At 63.6% G+C, this 26,207-nt stretch overlaps 2 protein-coding genes across 14 annotated transcripts in view; one reads left to right on the plus strand and one right to left on the minus strand.

The window, feature by feature from the left end:
• MOB2 (MOB kinase activator 2) overlaps window positions 1-3,811 on the plus strand; it is a 79,704-nt gene extending 75,893 nt beyond the window's left edge. For both annotated transcript variants that reach the window (XM_036875909.2, XM_036875908.2), the window contains exons 4-5: window positions 2,095-2,219; window positions 2,805-3,811. In XM_036875909.2, the coding sequence (XP_036731804.1) occupies window positions 2,095-2,219; window positions 2,805-3,115 (436 nt within the window). In that variant the 3' untranslated portion in view covers window positions 3,116-3,811. The remainder of the gene's footprint in view (window positions 1-2,094; window positions 2,220-2,804) is intronic.
• Window positions 3,812-6,517: 2,706 nt separating this feature from the next.
• BRSK2 (BR serine/threonine kinase 2) overlaps window positions 6,518-26,207 on the minus strand; it is a 55,469-nt gene continuing 35,779 nt past the window's right edge. The window contains exons 8-22 of one of the 12 annotated variants that reach the window (XR_005022779.2): window positions 26,028-26,174; window positions 24,914-24,945; window positions 24,487-24,651; window positions 24,210-24,307; window positions 23,976-24,126; window positions 22,403-22,468; window positions 20,391-20,451; window positions 19,486-19,693; window positions 18,872-18,920; window positions 15,414-15,537; window positions 14,074-14,254; window positions 13,903-13,992; window positions 11,343-11,390; window positions 9,533-10,234; window positions 6,519-8,498 (exon numbers count right to left, since the gene is read on the minus strand). Coding sequence is in view for 8 of the 12 variants with exons in the window: in XM_036875928.2 (XP_036731823.1) it covers window positions 10,059-10,234; window positions 11,343-11,390; window positions 13,903-13,992; window positions 14,074-14,254; window positions 15,414-15,537; window positions 18,872-18,920; window positions 19,486-19,693; window positions 20,391-20,451; window positions 22,403-22,468; window positions 23,976-24,126; window positions 24,210-24,307; window positions 24,487-24,651; window positions 24,914-24,945; window positions 26,028-26,174 (1,596 nt within the window). In the remaining 4 variants the exon portion in view is untranslated. Of the gene's footprint in view, window positions 10,283-11,342; window positions 11,391-13,609; window positions 13,705-13,902; window positions 13,993-14,073; window positions 14,255-15,413; window positions 15,538-18,871; window positions 18,921-19,485; window positions 19,694-20,390; window positions 20,452-22,402; window positions 22,469-23,975; window positions 24,127-24,209; window positions 24,308-24,486; window positions 24,652-24,913; window positions 24,946-26,027; window positions 26,175-26,207 lie in introns of all 12 variants that reach the window. The other 11 variants (XM_036875924.2, XR_005022780.2, XR_005022781.2 and 8 more) reach the window with 11 other exon arrangements.

A 26,207-nucleotide genomic window follows, 5' to 3' on the forward strand; every position in this document is an offset into this window, starting at 1 on the left:
GCTGCGACCACTTTGAGAAAAAAAACTGAAGCTGGAAGGATGCCGCTGCCCAATCCTGAGGCTTCCAGTCAGGCCTCAGCCACCGAGACAGCACGATGTCAGTGAAGGAGCAGAGTCCACAGACAGACCCCCCACAAACACTGCTTCCGTTTTTGACAAAAATGCAGAAGTTTGACGGAGAAAGGACAGCCCGTAACTAATGCTGTGGTCAAACCAGTCATCTGCAGAAGAAAAAGTGAGTCTTCGTGTGAACCTCACACCTTAATACCAGAGTTAACTCCAGATGAGTTCTAAATGTAAATGTAAAACTACAAAACTTTTAGAAGAAAACAGGAGGAAATCTTCTTGACTTAGCATTAGGCAAAGAGTTCTTGGTCATGACAGAAGGCATGCTCTGTTGACGAAAAGAAATCAATTGGATTTCATCAAAATTTAGAACTTCTGCTCTGAGAAAGACAAGACAAATTATAGACAAACTGCATATCTATGAGGGGGTATGTATGACCCATACGACCCAGTGTGTGTCAGGAACTCTCACAACTCACCAGTAGGAAGATAATCCAGTTACAAATGGAGAAAAGGACTCAGGCAGACAGATCAGCAAGGAGGACACGAGGATTTCCAGCAAGCAGCTGCGAGGTCTCCAACCAAGGGAGGGCCTCGTTGGATTTCTCGTTCCTGGGCAAATGGGGAGCTTTGTAACTTCCCGGGGCTTTGTCATGAGCAGCTCGGTGCACACTCACATGGCTGGGCCTGTGGGCACAGGGGCTGGGCTCTGTGCAGCCTGGCCTCCCTGAGGCATCTGGCAGCAGCCAGAGGGCATCTGCCTTCTGCACCCAGGCTAACCTCAACCTTCATCTTCAGGACTAACTGGCTGGGAGGGGGGACTGCTTGCCCACCCAGACTGGCCTCCTTGCTGGGGGCCTGCCTGTTCATGGGGGGCCTGTGCTCATTAGCAGCCCTTCCTCGGCACAGGTACTGGGCTCAGGAGTACCTGCTCCCTGCGGGGTGGAGCAGGGATGTGGGGCAGAGGCTGCAGGGCGTGGTCCTGGTCACTGGCTGGGCTGGGGTCTGGGCCCCTTGTGTATTCACAGAAGTAGCCCCTGTCCCTCCCCACTAGCTCCTGCCCCTGTCCTAGGGTGGGCAGAGGGTTGGTCTGGGCAGCTGGGGGTCTTTTTCTCTTTCTGTGTGTCCTTGGTCAGGCAATTCGCCTTCCTCCCCGCCGCCTTTCCGCGTAGTGTACAGTACACGCGGTAAAGCTGCAACGAAGACACCCTTTTCAGATAGGTCTGTGCAGAGAGCAGACAGGCCCCTGCCGCCCCCGCCCCGCACTCTGGGTCCAGCCTCTGCTAAGGCAGCCTGTGGGAGCAGAGCGGTCTCCTGGGCAGACTGGAGCAGAGGGCTGGGGAGGTGAGGGGGGTGGGGTGGAGGCCCACCAGCAGTTTGTGTTCTGCGTGGGGCAGGGGCTGGAGGGCAGCTGGTGCTGACAGGAACTGGGAGACTCACTTGCACAGCTGGATTCAGGCAGTGTCCACGCCCCGAATGCTCTGGTTGGTTGCTGAGGATTGACTGCCCTGTGCCTGGGGGCAGGGTGGGAGGCTTTGGGTGGGTGTCCAGAGGCCAGTTTCCTGTCCGCAGGGGCCACTCCGCCCACCAGGCTGGTGGAGGGGGCTTCTGATGGGAGTGGGAGGGCTGCTGACGGTGGAGCCCAGCCGACAGGCCACACAGGCCTCCCTGTAGAGGCAGGACAGCAGGTTTGTTGTGATTAAGAACTACCACCAGTGCCTCTTTAAATAACACAGGCAACACGTTCCTTGAGCCCCTTGGTAGCAAACATGAAGCACCCCCACCCGCCCCCGTTTGGAGTCACATTCCTCCCAGGACATTGTTCTGAGTGGGCACGGGTAGACCCCTGTCAGGGCAGCTGCGCACCTCCCCAGGTCTTGGTGGGGGCAGGCGAGCCCTGCACACCTCTGCTGCCAGTGGCTGCCACCTGGTGCTGCCTCATGACCACAGCAGTGCCCGCACCGCTGGGCTGGGAGGCTGGGGACTAGATCTCCTTAGTGGCACCGTCACCTGCTTCTGTCCCCACAGACAGTACTACTGGTATGATGAGCGGGGGAGGAAGGTCAAGTGCACTGCCCCCCAGTATGTGGACTTTGTCATGAGTTCCGTGCAGAAGCTGGTGACCGACGAGGATGTGTTCCCCACAAAATATGGTACGTCTCTCCCTTGATGGGCATGGCTGCAGGTGGAGGAGCAAGCCTTTGGTGGTCAGCAGCCACTGACCTGGGCCAGGGCTCAGCCCAGCCAGGGTCCAGGCCCTGCCACCACAGGCTCTGGGGACTGTGCCCATGAGCGGCCACAGGGCTGGGCCAGTCCTGGCAGGGGCTGGAGTAATCCAGGCTGATCTGAGCCACCAGAGGGCAGCCCTTCAGGCTCCCCCTCTTGCACCCACGCCACATGGCCAGCCCTAGTGTGTCTGTCAGGGAAGCACGTGGGGCCCCAGGGCTGAGGCCAGGTTGGCCAGCATGTGTGGTGGGTCACAGGCCCCTTGATGCAGAAGTAGCCAGGACAGGTGAATGAGCAGTCTGTGAGGTGCAGCTCTTGGGGTGGGTCCAGGGTGACAGGGCACTCAGGTGCCTCCAGTGGGCTACCAAGGGGACTGCAGGGTGGGGTTAGTGGGTGCAAGGGCCCTAGGCCAGGCCAGGCCAGTCCTGCAGAGAGCACCACGCTCCAGAAGCCTGGAGAGCCATGGGCGCCCGGGTGGAGCTCAGGATGACGCTGTGGCCCTCTCCTCCCAGGCAGGGAGTTCCCCAGCTCCTTCGAGGCCCTGGTGAAGAAGATCTGCAAGTACCTGTTCCACGTACTGGCGCACATCTACTCCTCCCACTTCAAGGAGACTCTGGCCCTGGAGCTACACGGACACTTGAACACTCTCTACGTCCACTTCATCCTCTTCGCCAGGGAGTTCAACCTGCTTGACCCCAAAGAGACTGCGGTCATGGACGACCTCACGGAGGTGCTGTGCAGTGGGGGAGGGCACAGCGGGGGCAGTGGGGATGGGGCCGGCAGCGGGGGCAGCGGGGCACAGAACCACGTGAAGGAGAGGTGAGCCCCCAGCAGACCAGGCGTGCACATGTGCAGAGACGGTGGTGTGCGTGCCTGCATGTGTCTGCGTGTGCACACGTGCCAGGCACACTGCGGGAGGTCTGAGAGGTGACGCTACCCCAAGCCCGGCCTCATGGAGTGTGGGCTCCCCAGATGCCCATGGACCCGGTGCGTTTGACGGGCCACCCCCAGGGTTTTCCTGTTGGATGGATGCGTGCCGCTTGTCCGGACCCTTGGACTTCACTCGCTCGCTCAGCAAACACTTCAGGACTGCATTCTGAGTTCCTCTGGTGGGTCTCTTCCTCCAGCTTCCGTGGCCTGGGCCCCTCCTGGAGGAATTTGAGAGAAGTGCAGTGGGGAGCTCCTCCCAGGGGGCTGCTTTGTCTTATTCTGTGTGTGGAGGTGGCTTGTTTTATTTTGGAGATTCCTCCCTGCCTCCCTCCACCCTCCCTCTCCTGGAACTTGGCTGTTGGCTCAGAGTGGGTGGGGAGGGTCGGCCAGGGGTGCCCTGAGTGCTCCCCATCCTCCTGCCCCTGCTGCCGGGGGGGCTCCTCTGGTCGGGCTAGACTGCAGATGCAGGTGTCAGGCCGGTGCCTGGGCAGAGACACAGCTGCCGGCTGGCAGCAGAGGGCAGAGCACAGCTCCTTGGGCCCCCTTGGCCCACCCATCCGGTCATAATAAAAGGAATTCTCTCAGGTCAGTGCCTGTGTGTGTCCTCACGTTTGGGTGACTGTGCTGAAGGTGGGTGGCCTGGCCCACACTCCGTGGCCACTGCCTGCTTCCCTCTCTGCCCCTGCAGGTGCCCATAGGCCATCCTGCAGCCTGCGCCTGTAGAGTTCTCACTGGCAGATGCCCAGGGCCCTTGCTTCTCTCAGGGCTGACCACAGGCTTCCCTGCCACTGACCTGTGTCCATAGCTGGCTCGCAAGACCCCAGGAAGCTGGGGGTAGGGGAAGCCTTGTGTCATGAGTCCCCTGGGGGCTTGACCACTCTCCCTGTGCTGTGCCCTCTCCGAGCACGTGGCAGGGACCCTAGAGTGGCCTGGGGGCTTCCCAGCCAGCCTGACGTGGGCTGTGCTGCAGGGGGTGGGGGACTTGGAAAGTAAACGGGGTAGGAGGGCATAAACTGAACCCTGAGCTTATGGGGGTCTTTCCTGTGTGGGCAGGAAAGGGGGAGGCAGGCCTGTCCCCAAGCCTGACTTGGTGTTGGTGATGAGGGGACAGCCTTGCCTGCTTGTCAGCTCCTGTCCATGCTCACCTCTTGTGCACCCCTTATGTGGTGGAGGACCCTGGACTCTGGTCTCTGTCTCCCAGCTCACTGGGGCTCCTGCATGCCCCCCGACCCCTGATGGTGCCCCCAGCCTTTGCCCCACTGAATCCTGAATTTCCTGCCACTCACCTGGCCCCCAAGCTCAGCTGCTCCAACACAGGCCTGTGGCCAACAGACCCTGTTTCTGCTTTCCTGGCACCATCACCAGCCCCTGGGGCCTAGCAGGGAACCAGAGTCCACTCCTACCTCTGCCTCCACCTCCAGTGGACCAGGGTGAGCCCCGTGGCCAGATACTGGCTGTCCCCCCAGGCTGCTGCAGCCACCAGGCCCAGCCCCACCCGCCTTCTTTCCAGGCCGACTGAGCAGCCTCCTCACTGTTCCTGTCTCCCTTCAGCCCCTGAGAGCTGCCACCCACCAGACAGCCCTGGGGTGCCTTGTCTTCACAGCCTGGCGCCTATGTTGCCGGCTGTACAGGGGCCAGGTGGAGTGACATTGAAACTCCTGAGTGCTGGAACCAATCTCAGTTCCATTGCCTTAGTCCCTGGTGATGGGAAGACGTCAGAATTGTTTTAACATGACTAACATGCACTGTTCCAGAATGTTCTCACCATATCTCCTGTTGAACTCACTCATGCTCAGAACCCCTGGGAAATGCTGTCTGTTCTACTCCTCGGAGCCTGCCACCTGGAGCTTCTGGCTCTGTCTCCACCTGGTTAGGAGCTTGGAGGCCAGGGCAGCCTCCCCTCTGTTCCCCAAACACCGGACATGTCTGGCTATACCTCTCAGCAGCTAGGAGACCTCATCCATCCTTATAGCCCTGACCCTCTCCCTAAGGCTGGGAGATGTTAACCAACAGGGTGGACTCCTGGCTGACCTGTATGCAGCTCCCCCCAGTGCTGCCCAAACCCTCCAGCCAGGAGCTCTGTGGACAGCCAGGGACCTGCCCTGGCCTGAGACCTAGGGTGGGCCTCCTGGGGGAGGCAAACGGAAGAGCAAGGGGAGCAGGACCTGGCAGACCAGCCCCTCTGGCCACGCCCCTGGGCCAGGGTGTGGGAGCAGGCCAGGAGCACGGCATGGGTCCAGTGCACATTTAGGAGCGGGCCTTGGCTGCCGGATGGGGTTCTGGGCTGGGGGTGGGGAGGCTGGCCCGGAGAGCAGCCTGGGCTCTGTGGCCACAGTGTGGGACTGCAGTGCCAGCAGGCACCGTGGCTTCTGGCTTGAGCTGATGCATCTAGAGCAAGTACGAGGTAGTATCTCCACAGGGAGCCGCCAGACATCTGCAGGGAGGTGTCCAGGACACACAGGCTGTGCTGGTCTGACCCTGGAGCAGTGTGGGATCCTGGGTGCGTGGGGTTGTGGGCACAGCACTGGTCAGGGCGTGGAGGATCGGCAGGTCAGGGTGGAAGCCAGCCTTGGTTGTCCGGGGTGGCCGCTACCAGACTGAGCAGCTGCAGCAGCTCAGACGAGATTTGGGTGGGCTTGATGCTGGGGTGAGTTGCATGTTTGTGGGCTAGAGGGACGTGAAACTGAAACCTGCAGGGAGCAGAATGACCCGCCTCCCCAGAGGCCCCCCTTCTCCCCTGACCTGTGAATCACCTCCTCACACAGCAAAGGGAAGTAGCTGCAGATAGAACGAAGTTTCTAATCAGCTATCTTGAGAGGGAGAAACTGTCTGTGGCCCCAGTATAACTACTGGATTCCTTAAATCTGTCAGACGGGCTGTGTGGCCCCCAGGGTCACTGTGAGGGCACAAGGACATGACCTGAGACTCAGCCCAGGGCCCAGCTCTAAGGAGCTCAACAGAGTGCTTGGGCTTGTGCCTGACTGGGGTCTGCAGCTCCACCCGGGCTCTACCTGGGCCCCAGGACTGGCGCTGGGCTTCCAAGTCAGATGCTGCCACCCTCACCCATGCAGGCCCAGCTGCCTTCCTCCTCCTGCAGCTGTCCGTGCTGGAAGTCAGCGCGGGCACTCTCCACTCAGTGGCCATCCCCTCAGCTCCCTGCCAGCCTCCACCCCTTGCTGAATCACACCAGGAGAGACTCGGCTTGGTGGTGGGGAGGTGGGCTTGCTCAGGAAAGGAGAGTGCTGGGGGAAGGGGCGTCAGTGGGGGGCCACCAGTCTTGGTGGTTTTGCCTGTGGCACCCTGCATGAGGGCAGGGGCAGTGGGCCCTGGACCACAAGGTGAGGGGGCAGAGCCATCAGCAAGGGCCAGGCCACCTCCAGTGGAGAGCTCTGCGGCATAGGGGCTGCTGTGGCCTCCCTGAAGCTGGCCTTTGTGGACTCTGAGGATCCACCCCCCTTCCCTGAGCTTTGAGGCTTCGTGTGACCTCAGGACTTGCTACATCTCACAGTTTAGGAGCTTGTGGGGGCTCTCTGTACCCTGCCTGTGCCACTTGCCAGCACTTGGAGCCTTTTGAGGGACTAGAGTCACGCCTTCCTTCCTCACCCAGGCAAGGTTGCTTTGCTGGGCACACCACAGTGCATTTACCAGCAGCACCCCAGCTCCTGGGCCAGGCACCTGAGATCGCCAGCCATGCCAGCTACTTGAGCACTGAGAGCAGGCCTGGACGCCATCCTCTCAGTGGGTCCTGGACCCCCCAGCACACCCTTTTTGTTCGAGTTCCCATTTTAATTTCCACTTCACGGAAATAGTGTGAGGCTGGCTTAATGCTCAGTGTAAAGTGCTCAGAACAGCGTCTAGCACACAAGTCCTTACATGGTAGTTTTTGTATTTTATTTTACATTAGTATCAATTCTAACAGTTTCTGGCTTAGGTTGCCTTGGTTTCTGTTGTTTAAAACCAGGAGAGCTTGGTGTCAGAAGTGGGATTGCAGGAGGCATCTCCTTCCTTCCAAAGGAGCATGGTGTGAGCGAACAGAAAGCTGGTAGGCATGTAGGGTGTACTATGATTTTTCCTTTGGGGTCTCTAATCACATGTCCATTAAGGCTGACATTTCAGACTGCAAATCCAAGCAGAGGAAGATGAGGTCTGTATCAACTGCTCTTTCAGTAAAGCAGATGCAAAACCACAGGCCAAGAAAACTTCCCACATAGCCAGCAACCTGAGACCCAGGAGCCAGATAATCATGTGCCTTGCTGAACTGTAGAAACCAAATTCCCTCCTTCACTCTGCTCTTCAAGCTAAAGTTCACAGGACACTACACAGCCCAGCAATTGCAATAGAGGCCTGGTCCCCCTCAGCCTCTCCAAAGTGTCTTCTGGGCACCCACTTCCCTCAAAGGCTGGGCAGAGGGGAAGACCCCAGCTTCTCGTCAGCAGACCCCCTCTCACAGCCTGGCCTAGAGCTAAGCGGGAGCAGCTGTCATTCCAGCAGGGCCCCCAAGCTCACGACTCAGAGAAGCATGGCACACCTACGCCTCTCCTCCAGCGAGGTGCTGTGGAAGGCAGGAGCAGGGACTCGGCTGTGTGACAGAGGCTGGCCCAAGGTCCCCAGGGGCTGCCTGCCAGCAGTGGCCCATCACTTTACAGCTGGGCTACAGGGCTCCTCAGGAAAGGAGTGGAAAGTAGACTCATTTTCCAGAAGAAAGCCCAGCTGCTGGGGTGACCCCAAGAGGTCTTGGGGTGGTGCCCCCATCCCCAGCAGAGTTGTCAGCCTCCAGGTACCCCGGTGCTCCTGGGCCTCTGTCCCCGCTCAGCCCTGCCTAGCCCAGCATGCTAGCCAGGCTCAGGCTGGGGCACCAGCGGCCGGTGGGGGTCTGTCCTCTTCAGCTGGGGCAGGACGGAGGGCCACGCACATCCGGCAGAGCCCAGAAGGGCACGTGTCTGGGATAGAGCTGGTCCCAGGTTGTTCCCCAACCCTGCCCCGCCTGCCACCCACCTGCTACCCACCCGCCTGGACGGAGACCGGCGTCGGGTGTCTTTACTGAAGGAATTTATTGTTCCAGAACTAAAGTTGCTCACAGTTATTTGACAGGGGATACACTGGGTGGGGCTTGTCCGTTTCCGTGACGTCTGTGTGTGTCCCAAGTACAAAAGAGGAAGGCTAACAAGAGGTATTGCTTTCGGCGTCCTCTGTCTCTGGAGAAGCCCCTCCCGCTCGTACTGCGTGGCTTTTGCTGTTATAGGTGCTTAATTTTTCTTGTGTATTGAAATGCCAGCCTGTGGTTGTGGGGGTCAATGTAACAGAAGCGTTAAAATCTACCCAGGAGGAGGGGAGGCAGGGTGGCAGGGAGGCGGGAGAGACACCAAAAGCAAATGGACTCATTACAGCAAAGGCATGCAATCAACACCTGCGGCCAGCGCCTACGCCTGGGGTCTGTGCCAGCGACGGGCCAGGCGACTGGCGGGGAAACCGGCAGAGCCGGGCGACCACACGGGCGGCGCCTGGAGACCTCACTGCGCACACAGCACTCACTGCAGAGGACGCTGCGAAGTTTCTCTTTCTGTCCTTTTTTTTTTCTTTTTTGTCATTTTAGTAAAAAACCCTTGCGGTGTCCCTGCTGTCCTATGGGAGGGGGGCCAGCTCGGGGCTGGCTGTCCGTCACAAGACCAAGCTGGACCTAGCCTGGGCCTCATGCTGCCACGAGATGTGCCCACCCTGCCCCCGGACAGAACCTGGCCAAGCGCACCGCCGTTCTTTAAATATATATATATGTGTGTGTGTATAGAAAGAACCAAGCGGGAGGAACCCAGCACAGACCTGCCCCCGCGGTTCCCCTCACTTTTCCAAAAACAACCGAGAAAAAAAGTTTATAAAAATATCTTGCAGGAATTCTTTAAGTTTACAGTAGCTTGCCGGCGCTGCACCCACCAGCCCGCCCCGCCGCCCAGCGCTCCAGCGGCTCTGTCCTTAGGGCACCTCGGCCCAGACCCACCCTGCCGAGACAGACAGACAGACAGACAGACGGCAGAGAACACTGCTACCGCCCCTTCCCTGAACAGAGAAGTAAAGAAAGTAAGTTAAAAGAGCAAATAAATAATACTGATCTCGGCCAGCCCAGGCAGGCAGGCGGCTCTGGAGCCTCCGGGTCTACTTCCCCGCAGCCAGGAAGGAGGCCGGGAGCGTGGAGCGCTCTGCAGCCAGGCCGAGCGGTGGAGGTGGTGGCCGGCATGGCAGACGAGCAGGTGCTCGGGGAGGAGCGGGGCCAGAGAGCTTGCGAGCGGCCAGCCGGCGTCCGGGCTGCTTCACCCACCATGGGCCCCGCCTGGAGGCCAGCCTGGGTCAGCCCGGCTGGGGGCTCTGGTCACTGGGAGTCTGGTTGGCTGGGCTGAGGCGCTTCCCCACAGAGCCAGGTCCTCCTCCCCGTGGCCATGGGAGCCGAAAGCAGGCAGAGCCGCCATGCGGGCGGGCGGACGGAGGCGCAGGTGGGCAGGCGAGCCTTGCCACCCGGCCGGCGGCGGCAGGAGAGGAGAGGGGCGGGTCCACGCAGCTGCCTTCTTCGGTCAGCCGGCGCCGGCGCGGGGCCCAGAGGACGGTCGTGGAGGTGCCATGTTAGCTTTTCGGGACAGTTCCTGGTATCAGAGCGGAAACAGTGACGTTGTCAGAGACTGGCAGAGAGCACGCGCGAGAGAGCAGGCCCCGCCGCCCCGTCCTGTCCTCCCCGGCCTTGACGGTCTAGACGAACAGACAGGCGTGGCCCCGGGTCCACAATGGGTGGGCGGCGGGCAGGTGGCGTGGCTGGCCACCGTCGGGGCCGTGCGGGGGTGGGGGGCTAGCGTCTAAGGCTGCTCGAGGGGGGCGGCGGGCGGCCCCGTCTTGGCCGTGTCCTTGCCCAGTGGGCACCCGGCGTGCCCTGCAGGGCCAGGGCCGGCGGCCGCAGAGTCACCGAGTGGGCCGTGGGCACTCCGCTTGGCGGGCGTGCTGGGGGCCTGGGCTGCCTGCCCATTCTTCTCGTCTGAAAAAAGTTGTTTAATTACGTCAAAGAAGTTACTCAATGGGCTGCCTGGGTACACAGAACAGAAGACAAAAGAGAAAGAAAAAAAGGGAGAGAAAGAGGAAGGGAGGGAAGGAGAGAGAGAACAGACGAATGAACAGAAGGGCCTTGGAGAGCAGGGCTGCAGGCAGCAGGTGGGCAGGGACTGGTGCCGGAGGCAGGACCCCGGGGAGGCGGGGAGGCCCTGAGGGCCCTGGCCTGCCCCCTGCGAGTCCTGAGCCTTGCCAGCTGGCCGACCCAGCTCTGGAGCTGGGGGTGTGAAGGCCTGGGCCGAGCGGACCCCAGGGTGGGTGACTGGCTCCTGGTACCAGGCCGCAGGCCCTACTCGGGGCTGGTAGGCTGGAGCCTGCATGCCTGCTACACTCCTCCCGGGAAACCTGGAGTCAAGCCCCCCACCAGCCCGGGCAGCCCAGCACAGGTACGGAGGTCAGCAGCAGACAGACAGATGGACAGATGGGTGGACAGGTGTGGAGAGCATGGCGTGGGAGGGCTGGGAGCAGGCAGCCAGAGCAGGGTGGTCCTGGTCCCAGAGGGAATGTCCTGAGGGCAGGAGGAAGGGCGCAGAAATGGGGCAACCACCACCACCGAGGGGCCCTGTGCTCACTGTCCAGGTGCACCAACGTGGTGCCTCAGTTCCACTCCCTCAGCCTGACCCCTACCTCAGCCCAGCACAGCAGGAAGGGGGGCCCCCTGCCCCTCTCCAGTGGACAGGCTTGAGTCTGGCCTCCTGCTTGAGGTCCGGAGTACACCTGACCCTAGGACTTGAGACCCTTGCTGGCTTTGGAGCACAGGGACCCTTTCATTTTGAGTCTTAGGATCCCTCCCTGTCCTTATCCTAAGGCTGGGCCTGTGGCTGCCCTTGGGTGGGTGACTGAGGCTGCACCTGGCAGAAGCCAAGGGCTGGGTGCCTCTGGACCTGTGCAGGACCACTAGTGCATGTATGGGCCCCATGTGTACACAGGGGCCCCAGAGGTGGTGGGGCGGCACCTGGGTGGGAGCAGGCTTGTGAGTGTGGGTGAGCAGCAGGGGTGACAGTCTGGGGGCCCAGGTGAGCTTGAGGGGTTCTTACCACATTTGGAAAGCCTCCCCGTCATCATTTCCATACAGTTAGTGGTGTCTGGAGCACAGAATGGAGAGAGGAGGGAGGGAGAGTGTGAAAAAGGTTTCCCGCCCAGACCCTCTGGCCAGGCCCTCAGAGAGGGCGGGGCTTGGGACAGAGGCGGGGCCTGGATGGGGGGCGGGACCTGGTATGGGGCAGTCTAGAGGGGCGGGGCTCAGTAGCGTCTAGAGAGACTGGAGTGAGGAGGGGCTCGGGACTGGGGCGGGGTCTAGAGGAGCAGGGGGCCTAGAGGGACAAGGGCAGGGCTTAGGGTGGGGCAGGGCTCGGTGCTGGGCGGGGCCTGGATGGGGCTCAGAATGCAGGGTGGCATGGGGCCATCTCCTGGAAGGGTCCTACATGGACCAGAGCCTGAGGACCGCTTTGGTCCTGCCCCTGGGGGCCCTGGGCCCACCTGGCCAGCCTTCTCCTGTCCTGCACTGGGCCCAGGACACATGCTCTGGATCTGAGAAGTCCTGTACTCTGGCTGTGGTCCACACTGGCTGCCTGTGTCCTCAGCCTACCACCCTAAGGCTCCCAGCTGTGTGGCTCCAATTCCCCCCTCAATACATGCTGGCCCCCCATTCCCTGATCCTCTCCCACCCTCTGCTGGAACTGGGGGTCTTGGTGCTGGGTGGCAGCAGGGCTGAGGAGGGGAGCTGCTCCCTCACTGGGAGCCCAAGCAGGGTGGGATGGGTCCTCAGCCTCCCCTCCCTGATCAGGGCTGGAGGCCCTACTGAGGTGGCCACCAGGTCTCAGCCTGGTGCCTGAGGGGCCCTCATTGTCACCCCTTACTTCAGTGGCTCTGGGACTGGCCTCACTGGACAAGAGTGTCCAGTGTGGGAGGAAGGGTGTGGGAAAGGCTGGAGGCAGGGAGACCCATTGAGGAGACCTGGGGGCAGAGCCTGGGGACAGACTAGAGTCCCACGTTGGACTCCTCAGGTCCAAGGCTCTCAAAAGGAGGGCATAGGAGACAGCCCTGGTGCCCAGAGCAGGCACCCAAGAGTCTACAGGGACCGGGGTTTGGGGACAGGGGTAAATGGGGTAGGGCCAATGGGGGACCTTCTTGGGGGTGCTGCCCTGGGACAGTGCCCTGGAGAAGAGCCATGTCTGCCCTGCTCACTGCTGTGCCCGGCACGGTGGACACCTGCTGATGTACCAAATGATGCCTCTTAGGGTGGGATCTGGTGTCGTGTTCACGGGCCAGCCAGAACCAGCAGGGGCTGAGGTGCCACGGGGCTTCAGGCACAGTCTGGGCAGCACCCCGAGCCCTGGCCTTCGCTCACCTGCCGGACAAGCTGTCCTCCCCCGGCCCCATCTCAAGCACCACCCTGCTCTGAGTGAGGCCAGCTGCCCCCCGCCAGCCTGGCTCCCAGGTCCTGGGGTCAGGGCCAGGGTGCTGGGTGGACTCTAGCCCCGATCTGCCAATGGGGTGATGAGCACTGTTAGGGAGCAGAGGGGCAGGTGGAACACAGAGGATGGAATGAGGATGGCAGGGGTAGGGTGGGAGGGGGGCCGGGCCAGCCTCCAGGACCCCACACAGAAGCATAGGAGGTGACCCAACAGACTGGGAGAGGGCCCCCTGAGGCCCCAGCCGGCCACAAAGACAGGGCCGGGGCTGGACATTGTGCTCCCTGGACCCCAAACCCCAACACAAGCCTCAGGGCAACACGGTGCTTCACCGCCATCCAGACATGCCCCACACAGCCTCACTGGCAGGCGGTTGCTTATGTGCGACCTGGCCCTGCCCTGACACGGTCCAGCCCGCCCCTGTCAGGTGCTGAGTGCCCCAGACCTTCAGGCTTCTGGGTCCCCAGCACATCCCTTCCACTGGGTGTACTGCCCCAGACCCAGCTGGAGGTCACCTGCTGTCACTGGGCCTCGGGTCCCCTGGTTCTGCTCAAGGCCAGGCAGCCATAGGCCCGTCCCAGGGAGTGTAAGCCAAAGTGGGCACCAGCCCTCAGCCCTCACAGGGCACTATGGGGGTGAGCCCCGAAGGCAGCAGGTCCCGGCAGGACCCTGGTCACTGCTCTCCCAGGGCCTGCTCTTGCTGGCTGGGGGCCATGCTGTCCCTTGACCAGCTGCTCAGCCTGGGTGCTGGGCCTCTGAGGCCTGTCCAGGGCCAGGAGCTTGGCCACTGGACGTGTGAGTGGGCACATGGTGCCCTTCTTGGGGCCAGCTCTCGCCAATGGAACTGCCCACAGCCCCCCCTGCCCCAGTGGCAGGGCCAGATACCTTACCTGCCAGCGTCAGAGGCTACTCTCGTAGCTGGTGGCCACCTTCTGGCCCTTAAGCCCAGCACCCCAGCTTAGTCCTGGAGCTGGTGGGGGGGGTTCTACAGTGGACAAGAGGCGCCTTTCAGTGTGGTGTGCTGGGCCCTGCCTCCCTGGGCGTGCAGACGGCGGCCCACTGCGCAGGGAGGGCCCTGCTCACTGGGGGCTGCTGCCCTTGGCTGGGCACAGGCGGTGGGCAGCTGAGGGGCCATGCCCTGCTCGCCAGCCTGCTGGCAGCCCGAGCTGAGCCCCCACCTCACCTGACAAATGCTGGGTGGAGGGCTGGTCGTGTGTGCTCAGCAGCTGGGTCTGAATGGTCTCCACCACCCTCTTGAAGCGGCGGCTCGGGCCTGGGGGAGACGTTGCGGGGTGAGGGTGTTAGCCAGGGGCAGGGCTGGCCCGGAGCCCTTGCCCTTAGCCCAGCGCCCCACCTGACAAAAGCGTGAATGTGACAGAGTAGATGCCGTTCTCCTTCTGCGCTGCACCACCCTCCGTGTAGGTGATGTCCACCTGGAACTTGACAGGCTTTTGGAACACTGCTGGGCCTCCAGTCGCCTTGTACTCCGCCCGGAAGCTGGTCTGGGAGATGACGCTGTGGCTGAGGCTGGGGATCTGCAGGGCGGAGGGCAGGGTGAGTGTGGCCCCAGGCTGCCACCTGTGCTCTGTGCACAGGCCCCGCAAACCCAGACCCTCGGAGCCAGCCCTCAAGCCTCCTCTGGAAATGGCACAGCCAGAAGAAGTCCATCCTAGTTGGGAGCTGTCCATCCTCCCAGCCCTGGCCAGCAGGGCCTGCTGTGAACCGCATGCATGGGAGCAGCATCACCCCTAGGTGCAGAGGCGGCCTGGATGTGGGGCCCTCAGCACGCAGGTGGGAGAGGAGAGGGTGCGACAGTCAGGAGGGTGGCTGGGGGTACGGGGAACACCCTGAGAATGTGCTCAGGGTACTGGTCCTGGAAGTGCGCCAGGCCCAGGTGCCTCTGCCTCTGGGGTGATGCTGTCCAGACAAACCTGGGAGGGGGTTTTGCCTCAGAGGGGTCATCCCCGGGACAGGACTCTGCTGCTCAGGAGAGCGCAATGCTGGCCTCGCAGTTACAAGGCCGAGCCGCGTCACATGGGGGAGGGATTCTTGGTGTCCCAGGAGCAGGAGAAGGCTGTGGGAAGGGCCAGACGTGCAGCCCCAGGAGGTTGGCAGGCCACAGCAGCTGGGGTCCATGTCCTGGGGCTTGTAGGGGCACTGAGCTGTCCCCGTGGCCCCAGGGGCACCTGGGCTGCAGCCAGGTGGCAGGGCACCCAAGTTAGAGAAATGCCCTGGCAGGCTCCGCCCACCCTGGATGATGGGGCCTAAGCTGGAGCTGTGGGGGATATGACACCCCTAAGCGGTGATCCTGAGGGGTCACCTGAAAGGCATGTGGGACGTACTCCAGACCTGAGAGAGCCTACCCTCAGGGACCTCAGAGCCCACTGCCTAGCCCCAGCAGAGGCAAGGGGCCTGGGGAGGCCATCAGGTGGGCACAGAGGCAAGTCCCTGGGGCGTGCCCACCAGGCTGCAGGGGCCCCTCTGTGTCGGGGCCTCATGTGCCCTGAGAGCCACTGCATGGCCACCGAGGCCCAGGTCCCAGTGCCCCGCCTCCCCTGAGGCCTGGCCTCAACCGGTGCCCTGCATGCCCACAGGTCGGGTCCGGGCCCATGCCCCGCACAGCTGCTGTTTGGCCCACACGAGGCTGCTCTGTGCCCCTGCCCACCCTGCATGTCCGAGCGGGCTGGGGCTCACCGACAGGAAGGCATGGACGATGTCGGCTTTGATGGAGCTCAGCGGCTTGTCCTTGATGACCACAAAGATCTGCTCCTCCTTCTCCAGGTTGATGAAGTTCCCAAACCAAGACTTCTTGGCAAGCCTGGGGGAAGGGTGTGGGAGGGCTGGTGATGGCAGGTACGCTGCAGGGGCAGTGTACTCTCCTCTGCTGTCCTAACCAGATCCCCCACCCTGCTCCTGAGCCTACTGCCCTGACTCTGACCCTGCAGTCCTACAGTCCTAATGCTAATCCCCCAGCCCTGGGCCCAGCCCCTCTCCCCATAGTTCCCCTTTCACCTGTGTGGACCTGAGCAGCACCGACTGGAGTCCCACCAGAGGGGAAGAGTCCACCCTGGCCCCCAGCCTTGCTCCTCTCTGTTTAAGCCACCAAGTTTTGGGGGATTTGCTACATAGCCGTCCGGCAGTGTCTGGGAGGAAAGCCTCACCAGGCTGTGTCCTGCATGGGTGTGGACTGAGAACTGGCCGAGACTGGGATGCTCCGTGCCCCTTCCACCTGGTGGGCAGCCTTGCTCCCCTGGCCTCCCATACCCCTTCCCCGGTCACTGTGGGACACGAGCCTGGCTGCTATGCTGGGCAAAGTGGGGCAGCACTCCAGGGAGCCCAAAGCTGGCAGGGCCCTCCCAGGACCCCTTCTTTGCTCTCCTGTGTTGTCCTCCAGTCCTGTGTCAGGGGCCACCCCTTTCTGAGATGGTGGCCCCCAGTGCACAATAGCGGAAAGACCCTCCAGCCAGCCCCCATCCTGCTTCCTGGGCCATGCTGGGTGGGTGCCTCCGTTGGGCGTGCTGGGCCCTGTGACTTGCTCCACAGGGAGGACTTGGGAAAAGCCACCAGAGTCACCTCTGAGGCTCAGTTCCAAGAGGCTGTGACTTTGTTTCTAGACTCGAGGGACAGACTCACGTGGCAGAAGGCCTGACCACAGAGACTGTGACATGACAAACGTGTGCTAGTCCCAGAGGCCAGGCTTTGTTGGAATGTCACGTAGCAGCTGCTAACAGATGACACAGAGGACTTCCAGCTGCTCATGTGGACACATGACCGGGCTCCACCCACCCAATGCACCAGATGTTGGAACAGCAGCCAGAGCAGAAGCAGGACCCCCCAGGGCAGGTGCTGCAGAGACTGCCCGGCATCCGGCCCAAGCGGCCTCGGCAGGCGAGCCACAGCTCTGATGCTCAGCAGCACTCCCTCTGTGTTGTCACCACCACCCTCCACCGACTCCCAGCTCTTCTTGCAGACGGGGACTATTCCTGCCAGATGTCGGGCCACTGGGGGCCTGAAGGGTAAAAGCCAGGTTTTGTTATCCTGTCCTCATCCTGGGGCCTGCTCCGCGGTTTTCCTGGCGTGGGACTTCCTCCCACCTGTTCCCGGAGCTGGCCGTGCAGCTTCCATGGCAATTCTGGAGCTGGGCAACAAAGCCCAGTCAGCTGCCATCACTCACCCTGGCCTCTGGTGGCCCAGGAATGGGGGTAGCAGACAGCAGAGAAAACGTGTGTATGTGGCCTGTTGGACCCCAACTTCCTGTATCTGCCAGCTCTGCGGGTCCTGCCTGAGCCACTGACCGCTCACCACCCATCAGGGCCTGGAGCCCAGGAGGGGCTCTGGGAGGCAGCCCACAGGGGCTTCTGCCTTCCCATCCCTTGATGAAAACCTGGCTTTTACCCTTCAGGCCCGCAGAGGCCCGGCATCCGGCAGGAATAGTCCCCGTCTACAAGAAGAGCCGGGAGTCGGTGGAGGGTGGTGGTGACTCAGGCGTCAGGGTGGCCCCTCTCCTCACACGCTGGGGGTCACTTCTTGAAAAGCACTTCTTAGGCACAGTCAGTCACCTCTGAGGGGGACAGACTCCCCTTGGGTACGCATGCGGCTCATCCAAGTAGTTAGGGCCTGGAGCGGGCACCACGGTTTCCCAGGAAGAAAGGAATTCTCCCAGAGGCACCACAGAGACCCCACCTTCCACACCCAGCAACGGAGTTTGGACATAGGGTGCATGTCACTGACAACCCACCGAACCTTGTCTCCGATCACTGAGCCGCCCTGTGCAGGCATGCTGTGGGCGCACCCCGCTGGGGCGCTGACGACGCGCAGCTGCCCAGGGACAGCCTCTGCAGCAGGAGGCAGTGTGTCCTGAGCCTCCAGGGCCACACGCAAGGGGTGGCAGTCTCTGGCCGGGACCCACAGAGGGTTCAAGTCCTCCAGTGGTGCTCCCGCAGGACACCTGCCCCCTGAGGCCGCCAGGGGCAGGGGCTTGATGACAGTGAGGTTCCCGTGTGTCTGTGCAAGTTCACCACGGGCAGACTGTGGCGCTGAGCACAGGCTAGAGCGTCCCTAAGCCCCGGCCTTCGGGGCCTGCTCCCTACACATGCGCTGTGACCAGGGTGCTGGCTCCTGCTCAGGTCTCTGTCCACAGCCGCCACCGCCCTGCCCGTCACAGCAGCTTCTCTTGCTTGGGGACGGCTGGCTGGCTGCCGCCACCAAGGCTGCTGTGCAAGGTTTGGCGGCTCCCCCAGAACCCTTGACCGTGGACGGCCCCTCCCTGCATCTGCATCATGCTTAGGCTCATACCATCCCCCACCTACTGGGTGTGGCTGCCACATGGGGCTGTGGGGTGGTGGGACCCCCCAGGGTCTTCACTGCAGACCCCAGGACACTCGGGAGACACCCCACACCTGCGGAGGAGCATCTGGTGTGCAGAACTGCTGCAGCTGCAGGGTGGGCATGGCCCTGCTTCTTGCCCCTTGTGTGACTGAGAGCCGAGGGCTTGCTCTGCCCTCACCTTGAACAAGGCCGCCGCCCCTGGATGAGTATTTCCGTGGGCTGTTCCACAGTGCCTCCTCCTTGGCGAGCACCGGGTTTTCCTAGGAGCCCCCAAGTCTCTGGCCGCACCCCGGTCTCTGCCCTGCCCTTGGGAAGCCCTGGTCAGCTCTGCCCTCCCTGGTGGAGGCCACGTGCTGCAGGCCACAGGCTCGTCCTGCCTGGCCTCCACCTGCCCGGCACATCCAGGACTGAGGCTGGATCCACGGAAGAAGGGTGAGCAAGACCGGCCCCCGAGGCCTGGGCCTCGCCGGCGTGTCCGGGACTGCCAGCGGGTGTGTGGTATGGCTGCGCCGCCTGTCGCCTCCAGCCAGCCTGGGACTCCCCACCCCAGGCCCCTCAGTCCTGCTCCCTCGCCCAGTGCTCAGGGTGGAGGAGACGCAGAGATGCAAGTGCCTGAGGCAGGAGGTCGGGGGGTGGCCCCCGGGGGTGGGCAGAGGCCCTCAGGGAGCAGGGCAGAAGAGCCCGGCGGTGCTGGACACTTGGCCACGAAGCCTTCAGTGGACCCCTGGCATGCCATGGCGGAGGGCCCACCGCAGGCCTCCCCACGCACTCAGTGTTCAGGCAGCAGGGTAGACGCCGACGCTCACTGGGCAGGGGCCACTTACTCTGGGGATGACTCGGGGGTCAGGTTGGACATCTCCTCCGGCGTTGGAACTGTGCACACGGAAAGGACAGGGAGAGGGATGGTGACTGCTGCGCCTTTCCCCCACCAAGGCCCCCCTGCACTGTGGGGGGCACCAGAGGGCACAGGTCAACCCCCAGTTCCTGACCACATCCCAGGAGCCTAGAGTCCCGGGAGCTTCCTGGCCTCCATTGCTGAAATCAGGCTATGACACTTCCAGCCAGCCCCGCTGTCTCCCTACAGACTGGCCCCCATGCCCCACCTGTCAGCTGACCCTCAGCACCCAGCATGGGCAGGCTGCCCCATCCATGGGCTTCCCGCCACCCCACCCACTCCTGCTGCACCACCCAGCAAGCAGCCAGCTCTCCTCCGTGGGGCCCAGGCAGCCAAGGAGCCAGCAGTGTCCCGAGGCCATTGTGCCAGGAGGGCCCCAACACGCGGTGAGCAGGCTCAGGTACCCGGGGGCCTCTGGAGGCCACATAGTGGACGAGGGCCCCACCCAGGGCTTTGGGAGGATGGACCACCAGGGCAGAGCAGCCCCCCCTGCCCCTGGCCAGGCTGGGCACAGCCCCTCCGCCACGGCCAGCCCTCGCACACCTTGCAGTTTCCGGCGGTGGAAGCGGGGCGACCCCAGGAAGCTGTTCTTGATGGAGTTGAGCCGTGTCCTCCAGGGCACCCCTCCAACGCTGGGGCTGGACGGCGGTGTGGGGTTGGGCGTGCCGGCTGGGCTCTCCTTGGGCGTGTGCACAGGCGTCCCCTTGGGGGTGGGGAGGGGACTGCCCCTTGGAGAGGGGTGAGGGGTCACCTGCATGGTGGGGACAGATTTGGTGTTTGGTTCAGTCCCAGCGAGCAGAAACCGGGCAGGAGCCGGTAGGGGTGGTGGGCCCGGGGGCAGAGCCAGTGGGGAGCCAAGGACCCCTGGGACAGGGGTTGGGGCCTGGGTGCCGGCTGGCAGTGGGTTGGACTTGGTGCCCTGCAGCGGCTTGTCTGTCAGCTTGGCCTTGCTCGGCAAGGTCTGGGTCTTGGGGTTGGACCTCGGGGCAGCCTGAGGAGGGAGGACGTGTCCGGGCCGAGAGGCGCTCTGACAAGCTTCAGACTTCACGGAGGTGGCCGGGGCGCAGGCCACGAAGGAGTGCTCAGGGGGCAGGCGGGGCAGGACAAACTTTCTAACAGGCTACAGGGCAGCACAGAGGCAGGAGGAGAGAGTGCGTGGCCGCAGGCATGCACCCCATCCCCCCCACATGCACACACAGCACCGGGGGACCAGAAAGGATAGAGCAGGACCCGGCAGGAGCAGCGGGGCAGGCAGGCATGGTGGGGAGCGTTTGCCACAAAAGGAAACACATGACACACGAGAAAACAAAAGAACAGAGCGTGCAGTTAGCAAGAGCAGCTGCAGCCACAGGGAGCCCGGCGCGGGGAGAGGGTCCTGCTTCCGGGGCCCCCAAGCCACCCTCCCACCTGGTACATGCTGGCCGACCCTGCCAGCGGGGCACACTCACCCGGGGGCTGCTGAGAGGGCTGGTGGAGAGGCCTGAGGAGGCACCGCTGATGGACCTGGACCTGGGGACACGGGCAGAGCAGTGCTCAGTCCCAGAGGGGCTGCAGGCTCTCGGCTCCCCACCGGGCAGCCCAGGGCTGTCCTGGCCCCGCCTCTCGACAGGCCCTGGAGAGCCCTGCAGCCCCCTAGGCCCTGTCCCAGCCTCCATGAAGCGGCCGGCGACCCCGGGGCTCCTTCGCCCCACCTCGCGGGAGCTGCCCTGTGTACAAGGGCCCAGGCCAGGATGGCACAGAGGAGCCTCAGCAAGGGTCTGTCGGGGGCAGGTGGACAGAGGAGGGAGGCGAGGCGGGGGCTGTGTGCAAACTAGGACCAGTGGTACTGGGTTCACTCTTCAGGCCTCTGCTGCCCTGAGCCTGGCCTGACCCCCAGGCCAAGCTGTCACAAGGCCCTACGTCCTGTGCTCTGCCCAGCACCCCACATCCCGGCATGTGGGCCCCCAGCTGGACAGCAGCCCAGCGCCTCCACACCCATGGCCCACCAGCCTGGCTCGGCCCGAGCTGCCCTCAGCAGGCCAGCCCACACCCTCTGCTCACTCACACAGCAAGGGCCCGGGTAAGATAAGGCTGAGGTGGGCGCTGGCTGGGACTGTGGGCCTCGTCCACCATGGGCCCCACTCAGCCTGAAGACCTGGCCTAGGTGTGGCCAGATGGGGGCCATTGGCCCATTGTGCCCAGCTGAGACTCATGCAGCCGCCACACCCAAGGGGCAGGCCCTGGGCAGCCTGGGGGGCAGGGCCACGGCTGCTGGGCCGCACTCCACCGCAGCACACAGCCTCAAGGGCAAGCCAACGCCTGCTCACCCCTGGGCGTCAGCACCTGCCATCCTTAGAGGAAGGAAGTGGGAGGCGGCCGAGGCAGCCAGGAGAGAAGACAGAATGAAGGCCCACCCACCCCCACCAGCCCCTGCCAGGAGACGCCTCACCCACCCATATCACCGCCAGTCCCTGGGCCTCCGGAAGCAGCAGAGCCCACGCTGGCCCACCCCTGGCACCTGTGGGCAGGGACCCCAATGCAATGACCCTCCAATTTCCCCACTTTGACAGCCATAGGGCTGGGGGTGGCACTGAACCTGCTCCCAGCCCCCTACCCAGCCTGCCCGCAGCCAGGACAGCACCCAGAGCCCAGACCTGGGCCCAAAGCTTCCAGATGCTGAGAAAGGTGGGGGGGTTGGGTGGTCCCAGCTGGTGGCACCCCAGCAGCCACAGGCCAGCAGGAGCCCCAGCCGCGAGCCCAGCCCAGCCTGGGACCTCCCGCCGAGCCAGCCAGCAGCTGTCTTGGCCCCAGGAAAGCAGAAAAGCAGCAGCAGAGCAGAAGGAAGGGGATCAGGAGCCAGTGTACCCCAGCGGCCCCCAGAAACTAAGCTGCAGCTGCCAGAGTCAGGAAGGACGGCGGTGCCAGAGCAGCCAGGGCAGGTGAGGGGCGGGGCAAGGCAGGTGCAGGGGAGACAAAGGGGTCCCCACAGAGGGAGGCCCTGCAGGTGCAGGGCCAGGGAGCTGGGACCTATGCTGAGACCCCATCACACCTCCAGCCACTTCCTGTCGCCCCACGGCCTCTAGTGGACTCGGGGTGGCCAAGCTGCCCTGGGCTACCACTTCCATGGTGGCCCTTGTAGGCACCAGGGCAGTCCCAGGACCCAAGGCCCAAGCAGGACAGGAGGTGAGGCTAACTGGGCCACAGAGGCCTGGGGGCCCCAGGGCAAGGGCAGACTGGAAGGGGCCTCATGGCCCACAGCCCCCTGAGGGCCCCAGGGCAAGGAGAGCACTGCCGGTCTCCCAGCCCTCTCAGGCTGGCCACTGGCCTGGCCTCAGTCTAGCGGACCCAGGCCCTTCCCCTGGCCTGCCGGACGGTCCCTAGCCAACAGGGAGAAGGCCGGGTGTGCCTCAGGCCCAGCCCTGCCACCAGGCCCGCCGTGTCTTGGGGGCGTGGGCGGGGAACGGGTGGGCAGGGTGTGTACCTGTCTTCTTTGCTGAATTGGGGGTGGGCTTCAGCGATATCCAGGCTTTTACTGAACATTGCTTTACTACAGCAGGAACAAAGCGAGAAAACAGAGTTACTGACGCTGCCCCTCCAGGCTGTCTGGGAGGCCAGACCTCCACGCAGCTCGAGCTGGCGCGGCCCACCTGGCCCCGGGCCAGGGCACGGCCTCGAGGGGAAGTCACGCAGGATGGAACCAAGGCCACAGTGCACCCTGCATGGAGCCCCGCTGGGCAGGGCGGCCTGGCCAGGCCGTGGAGGATGTCCAGCACCCACTGCCGTCCTAGCACCCCCCAGAGGGTGGCCTGCTGTGGCCCATCGTCAAGTGACTATGCCTGAGAGGAAGCAGAGCCCCAGGGGTGAGCAGCAGGCTGGGAGGTGCCAGGAAAAGGGGCTTTCCAGCGACTGTCGGGATGGTCCATAGCTGACCCCATCCCAGCACCCACTCCCTGGGGCAGCCGGGCCTGGAAGGCAGAGCAGGAGCCACGTCAGCATGGCCCCTACACCTGGCCCCTGCCCCTGCCCCAGAAGGTGTTGGGAGTGTGGGGTACCTGGTATGGGGAGGGCGGATTAGCACTCAGCCTGCCCTGTGTGAGTCTAACAGGAGGCCTGGGCCCTGGGCACCTGCTGGGGGCAGCCGAGCCCACAACAAACAGAACATGAGGCCCAGTCTGGGCAGGAGGTCAGCCAGCAGCCATCTTCCTCCTGTCCCCACCCCCCACTCTGCTCACCCCAGCCAGTGCCAGAGCCCTTAGGTGGTGTGCCATTGCTGTCTGAGACCTGGGAGGGGCCTCAGAGCACTGGGACCCCAGGCTGGAGGCTGAGCCAGCCCAGTTCCCTGGGGAAGACCTGGGACCACTGGGGGCTGTGGCCTTTAAGCTTGTGAGGCCATAATCCCAACAGTGGCCCAACTGCCCCGTGGTTCCTGGTTCTTGGCAAACTAGGAGGCCTGGCCAGCCCCAGCACCCAGCAACCCACTGGCGAGGGGTAGCCAGAGCTGCTGGGACCTCCCAGTGTCCTGGAGCCCCAGGGCTGCCCCTAACACTGAACCCCTGCCTGGGAGGTAACAGTTAGCCCCATCCCCAACAGGCCACCCAGCACCAGGGCGAGGATTTGCCAAGGGCCCTGCCAGCCAGCTCCAAATCCCTGAGCCCTTCCTTCCTCCAGGGCAGTCTGTCAAAACAGCCCAGATCTGCTCAGCACACCCCCAGAATTCCATGTCCCTGGCCCCTCATTGCCACAGCTGACCCAAACACAAGCCAGTGAGTGAGGACAGGCCTACTGGCTGCCAGCTCTGAACCCCGGGCTTGACCCAAGCCCAGCCCAGGCCAACAAGCAAAGCCCAGCTCCCGGCCAGCTCAGAACAGCCAAGTCCGTCCAGCCCAGCCCTCAGCACAGCAGGGCCACCCAGCCTGGTGGCCTTGGCCCAGCCTCAGGGCCAGCGGGGCAGTGATGGGTGAGGACAGGCCTGGCTCAGCCCATGAGGGGGTGCCGACGCCGATCAGGCCAGGGCACCAGGAGGCAGAGCACTGATCCTCCTGGAAGGCACGCACCTCTGGCCGTGCTGGGCCATCTCAATGGCCCGCCGAGCGGGCACCGGAGAGCCGCCATCCGTCACGCTGAGCACCTCCATGGACTTGCGTTCTGGCCGCCGCTTGCCGTGCCGGTTCAGCATGGGGGAGTCTACGCGCTTCCGAGGAGGGTCTGTGTGCAGACAGGGATCAGGGCCAGGCAGCCCTCTAGGCTGGAGGGGAAGCAAGGGGCCAGGCCACCCTGGGACCTCCTACCAATTTCATTCCTTGGAGGAAGGTCCTCATCCTCGTGGCTGGGGTACCTTTCTTTTCTGTCCAGGAGGAGGAAATAAATCATTTTCTCCTGATTTTCCCTGCAGTGGGTGAGAGGCACCAGGAGGGGTCAGCAGCCAGGGCCGAGTCCACTCCTGGACAGCAGGCCCCAGGCCCCGGGTCCCTACCCCCTCTTGCCAGGACTCCCCGCTCCAGCCGCCTGCCTGGGAGGGGCCGTGTAGGCCCCTGGCCCAGCATACTTGGCCCCCCAGAGACATACTCCTCGGACAGCAGGTCTTGTAGCAGCTTGTTGCGGTCACGGAAGCAGCCCAGCGAGTGCATGCTGTCCAGCACATCAGGGTCAATGTCCTCCAGGCTGGGCAGCGAGCGAATCTGCACCTTGCGGGGGATCGGCTGCTCCGGCTCTGGCTCATTCTTGCCCCCTCTGCAGAAGACATGCACACTGCCCGTCACTCACCTCTGACCTGACGCGGCTCCTCCACCCCCACCCTGAGGCGGCCGGGGAGGGTGTCGGCTGCCCCTTCCGGGGACCCTGAGTCCTGCTGCTCTCCCTGCCCAGCCCCTGCGCCTGCCTGTGCCCAGTGCGGGCCTGTGCTGGGCCAGGTCCTCCCCCCCGCCTTCCCTAGCTGGCCCTCCAGGCCATGGTGACAGGCAAAGCAGGCTGCAGGGGAGGAAAGGCTACTTACATATACCATATGTGTTTCTGAATGTGCTCTAGCTACAAGGAAAGAGAAACAGGGTGTTAGTAGGGAGGAAGGAGGGGCCGCGTTAGGAGGCCGAGGGCGAGGCACCTGCGAGCAGGAGGAGAGGGTGGAGGCCAGAGGGCGTGGGAGGACAGGGCAACAGGGTGAAGAGAGCAGGGGGTGGGGCTGCCTCCCGGGGGGCTCCAGGCCAGCACCCCGCCACCCACAGTGGATGAGGAAGTGCAGCCTAGAGAGGAAGCGAGTCGGGAGGGTGGGGCGGGTGGCACCTCCAGGGTTGCCTGTGGGATGGGTGCCGCCGGGGAAGGAGGCCTGAGCGGGGAGAGCAGGGGAAGCAGCCTGGGCCTGGCCCGCCTGTGCGGGGAGCGGGGGCGGGAGGGGCGGGAGCGCAGGTGTAAGCGGGGCGCTGGGCCCATCTCCTCTCCACTGCTGGGAACAGCTTGCTTGAGGAGGGAGGGAGTGGCCTCTTGGGCGCCGGCCACCCGGTCCTGGAGAGGCCAGCCCGGGTGGGGGTCCTGCTGCCCTTGCCCTGGGACCTGCCATCCTGGCACCAGCAGAGCCCGAAGGAGGCCCTCTGGGGGCTTCTGTCAGAAGTGGGGGCTTCCCTCAGACCCTTCAGCACCCCAGCCGTGGGAGCTGTTCCTGACTACCTATTCACACTGACGGGCTGACCCCAGAAAGCGGCAGGAGACGGGCCTAGTAAAGGGGGGCACTCCCTCCCAGGTATGCCTAGGGCTCCGTAAACGTTTGCAGGCGCAGCCTCAGGAGGCCCCCGTGCACACACGAGTACACGCGTGCACACGGGCACCCTGCACACACCCACGCACGGCCCACACACATGTGAACACACCCCATGCGCGCACACTCACGCAGGCCCCGTACACTCCCAGGGACAGGTGGGTGTCCCTCTGTACGCCGGTGCTTCCCCTGGAGGCGGCAAGGGACCTTCAGCCCCTAACCGGGTGCTCCAGCGGGCTTGGCAGTTGCCCAGGGCCCTGGGGACCCTGGGGTGGGGAGGCCAGGGTACGGGAGCAGGGAGTGGGGAGGCGGGGCCCACCGCAGGTCCCCTGGACGCTCCGCACTGCCCGCCGGGACGCACCGTGAGGCGCCGCGCCGCGTCCACCTCGATCATGCCGCGCAGCAGGCTCTGGCAGTCGGGCGGGATGAAGTGCGGCATGTGGAACACGCCCCGCTTCACCTTCTCCAGCAACTGCCGCAGGTTGTCGTCGTCGAAGGGCAGCGCCCCCTGCCGGCCGGGTACGGGGTCACCGCGGGGCGG

The sequence above is a fragment of the Manis pentadactyla genome, chromosome 9, assembly GCF_030020395.1.
Source record: "Manis pentadactyla isolate mManPen7 chromosome 9, mManPen7.hap1, whole genome shotgun sequence".
In the NCBI taxonomy this organism is placed as follows: domain Eukaryota; kingdom Metazoa; phylum Chordata; class Mammalia; order Pholidota; family Manidae; genus Manis; species Manis pentadactyla.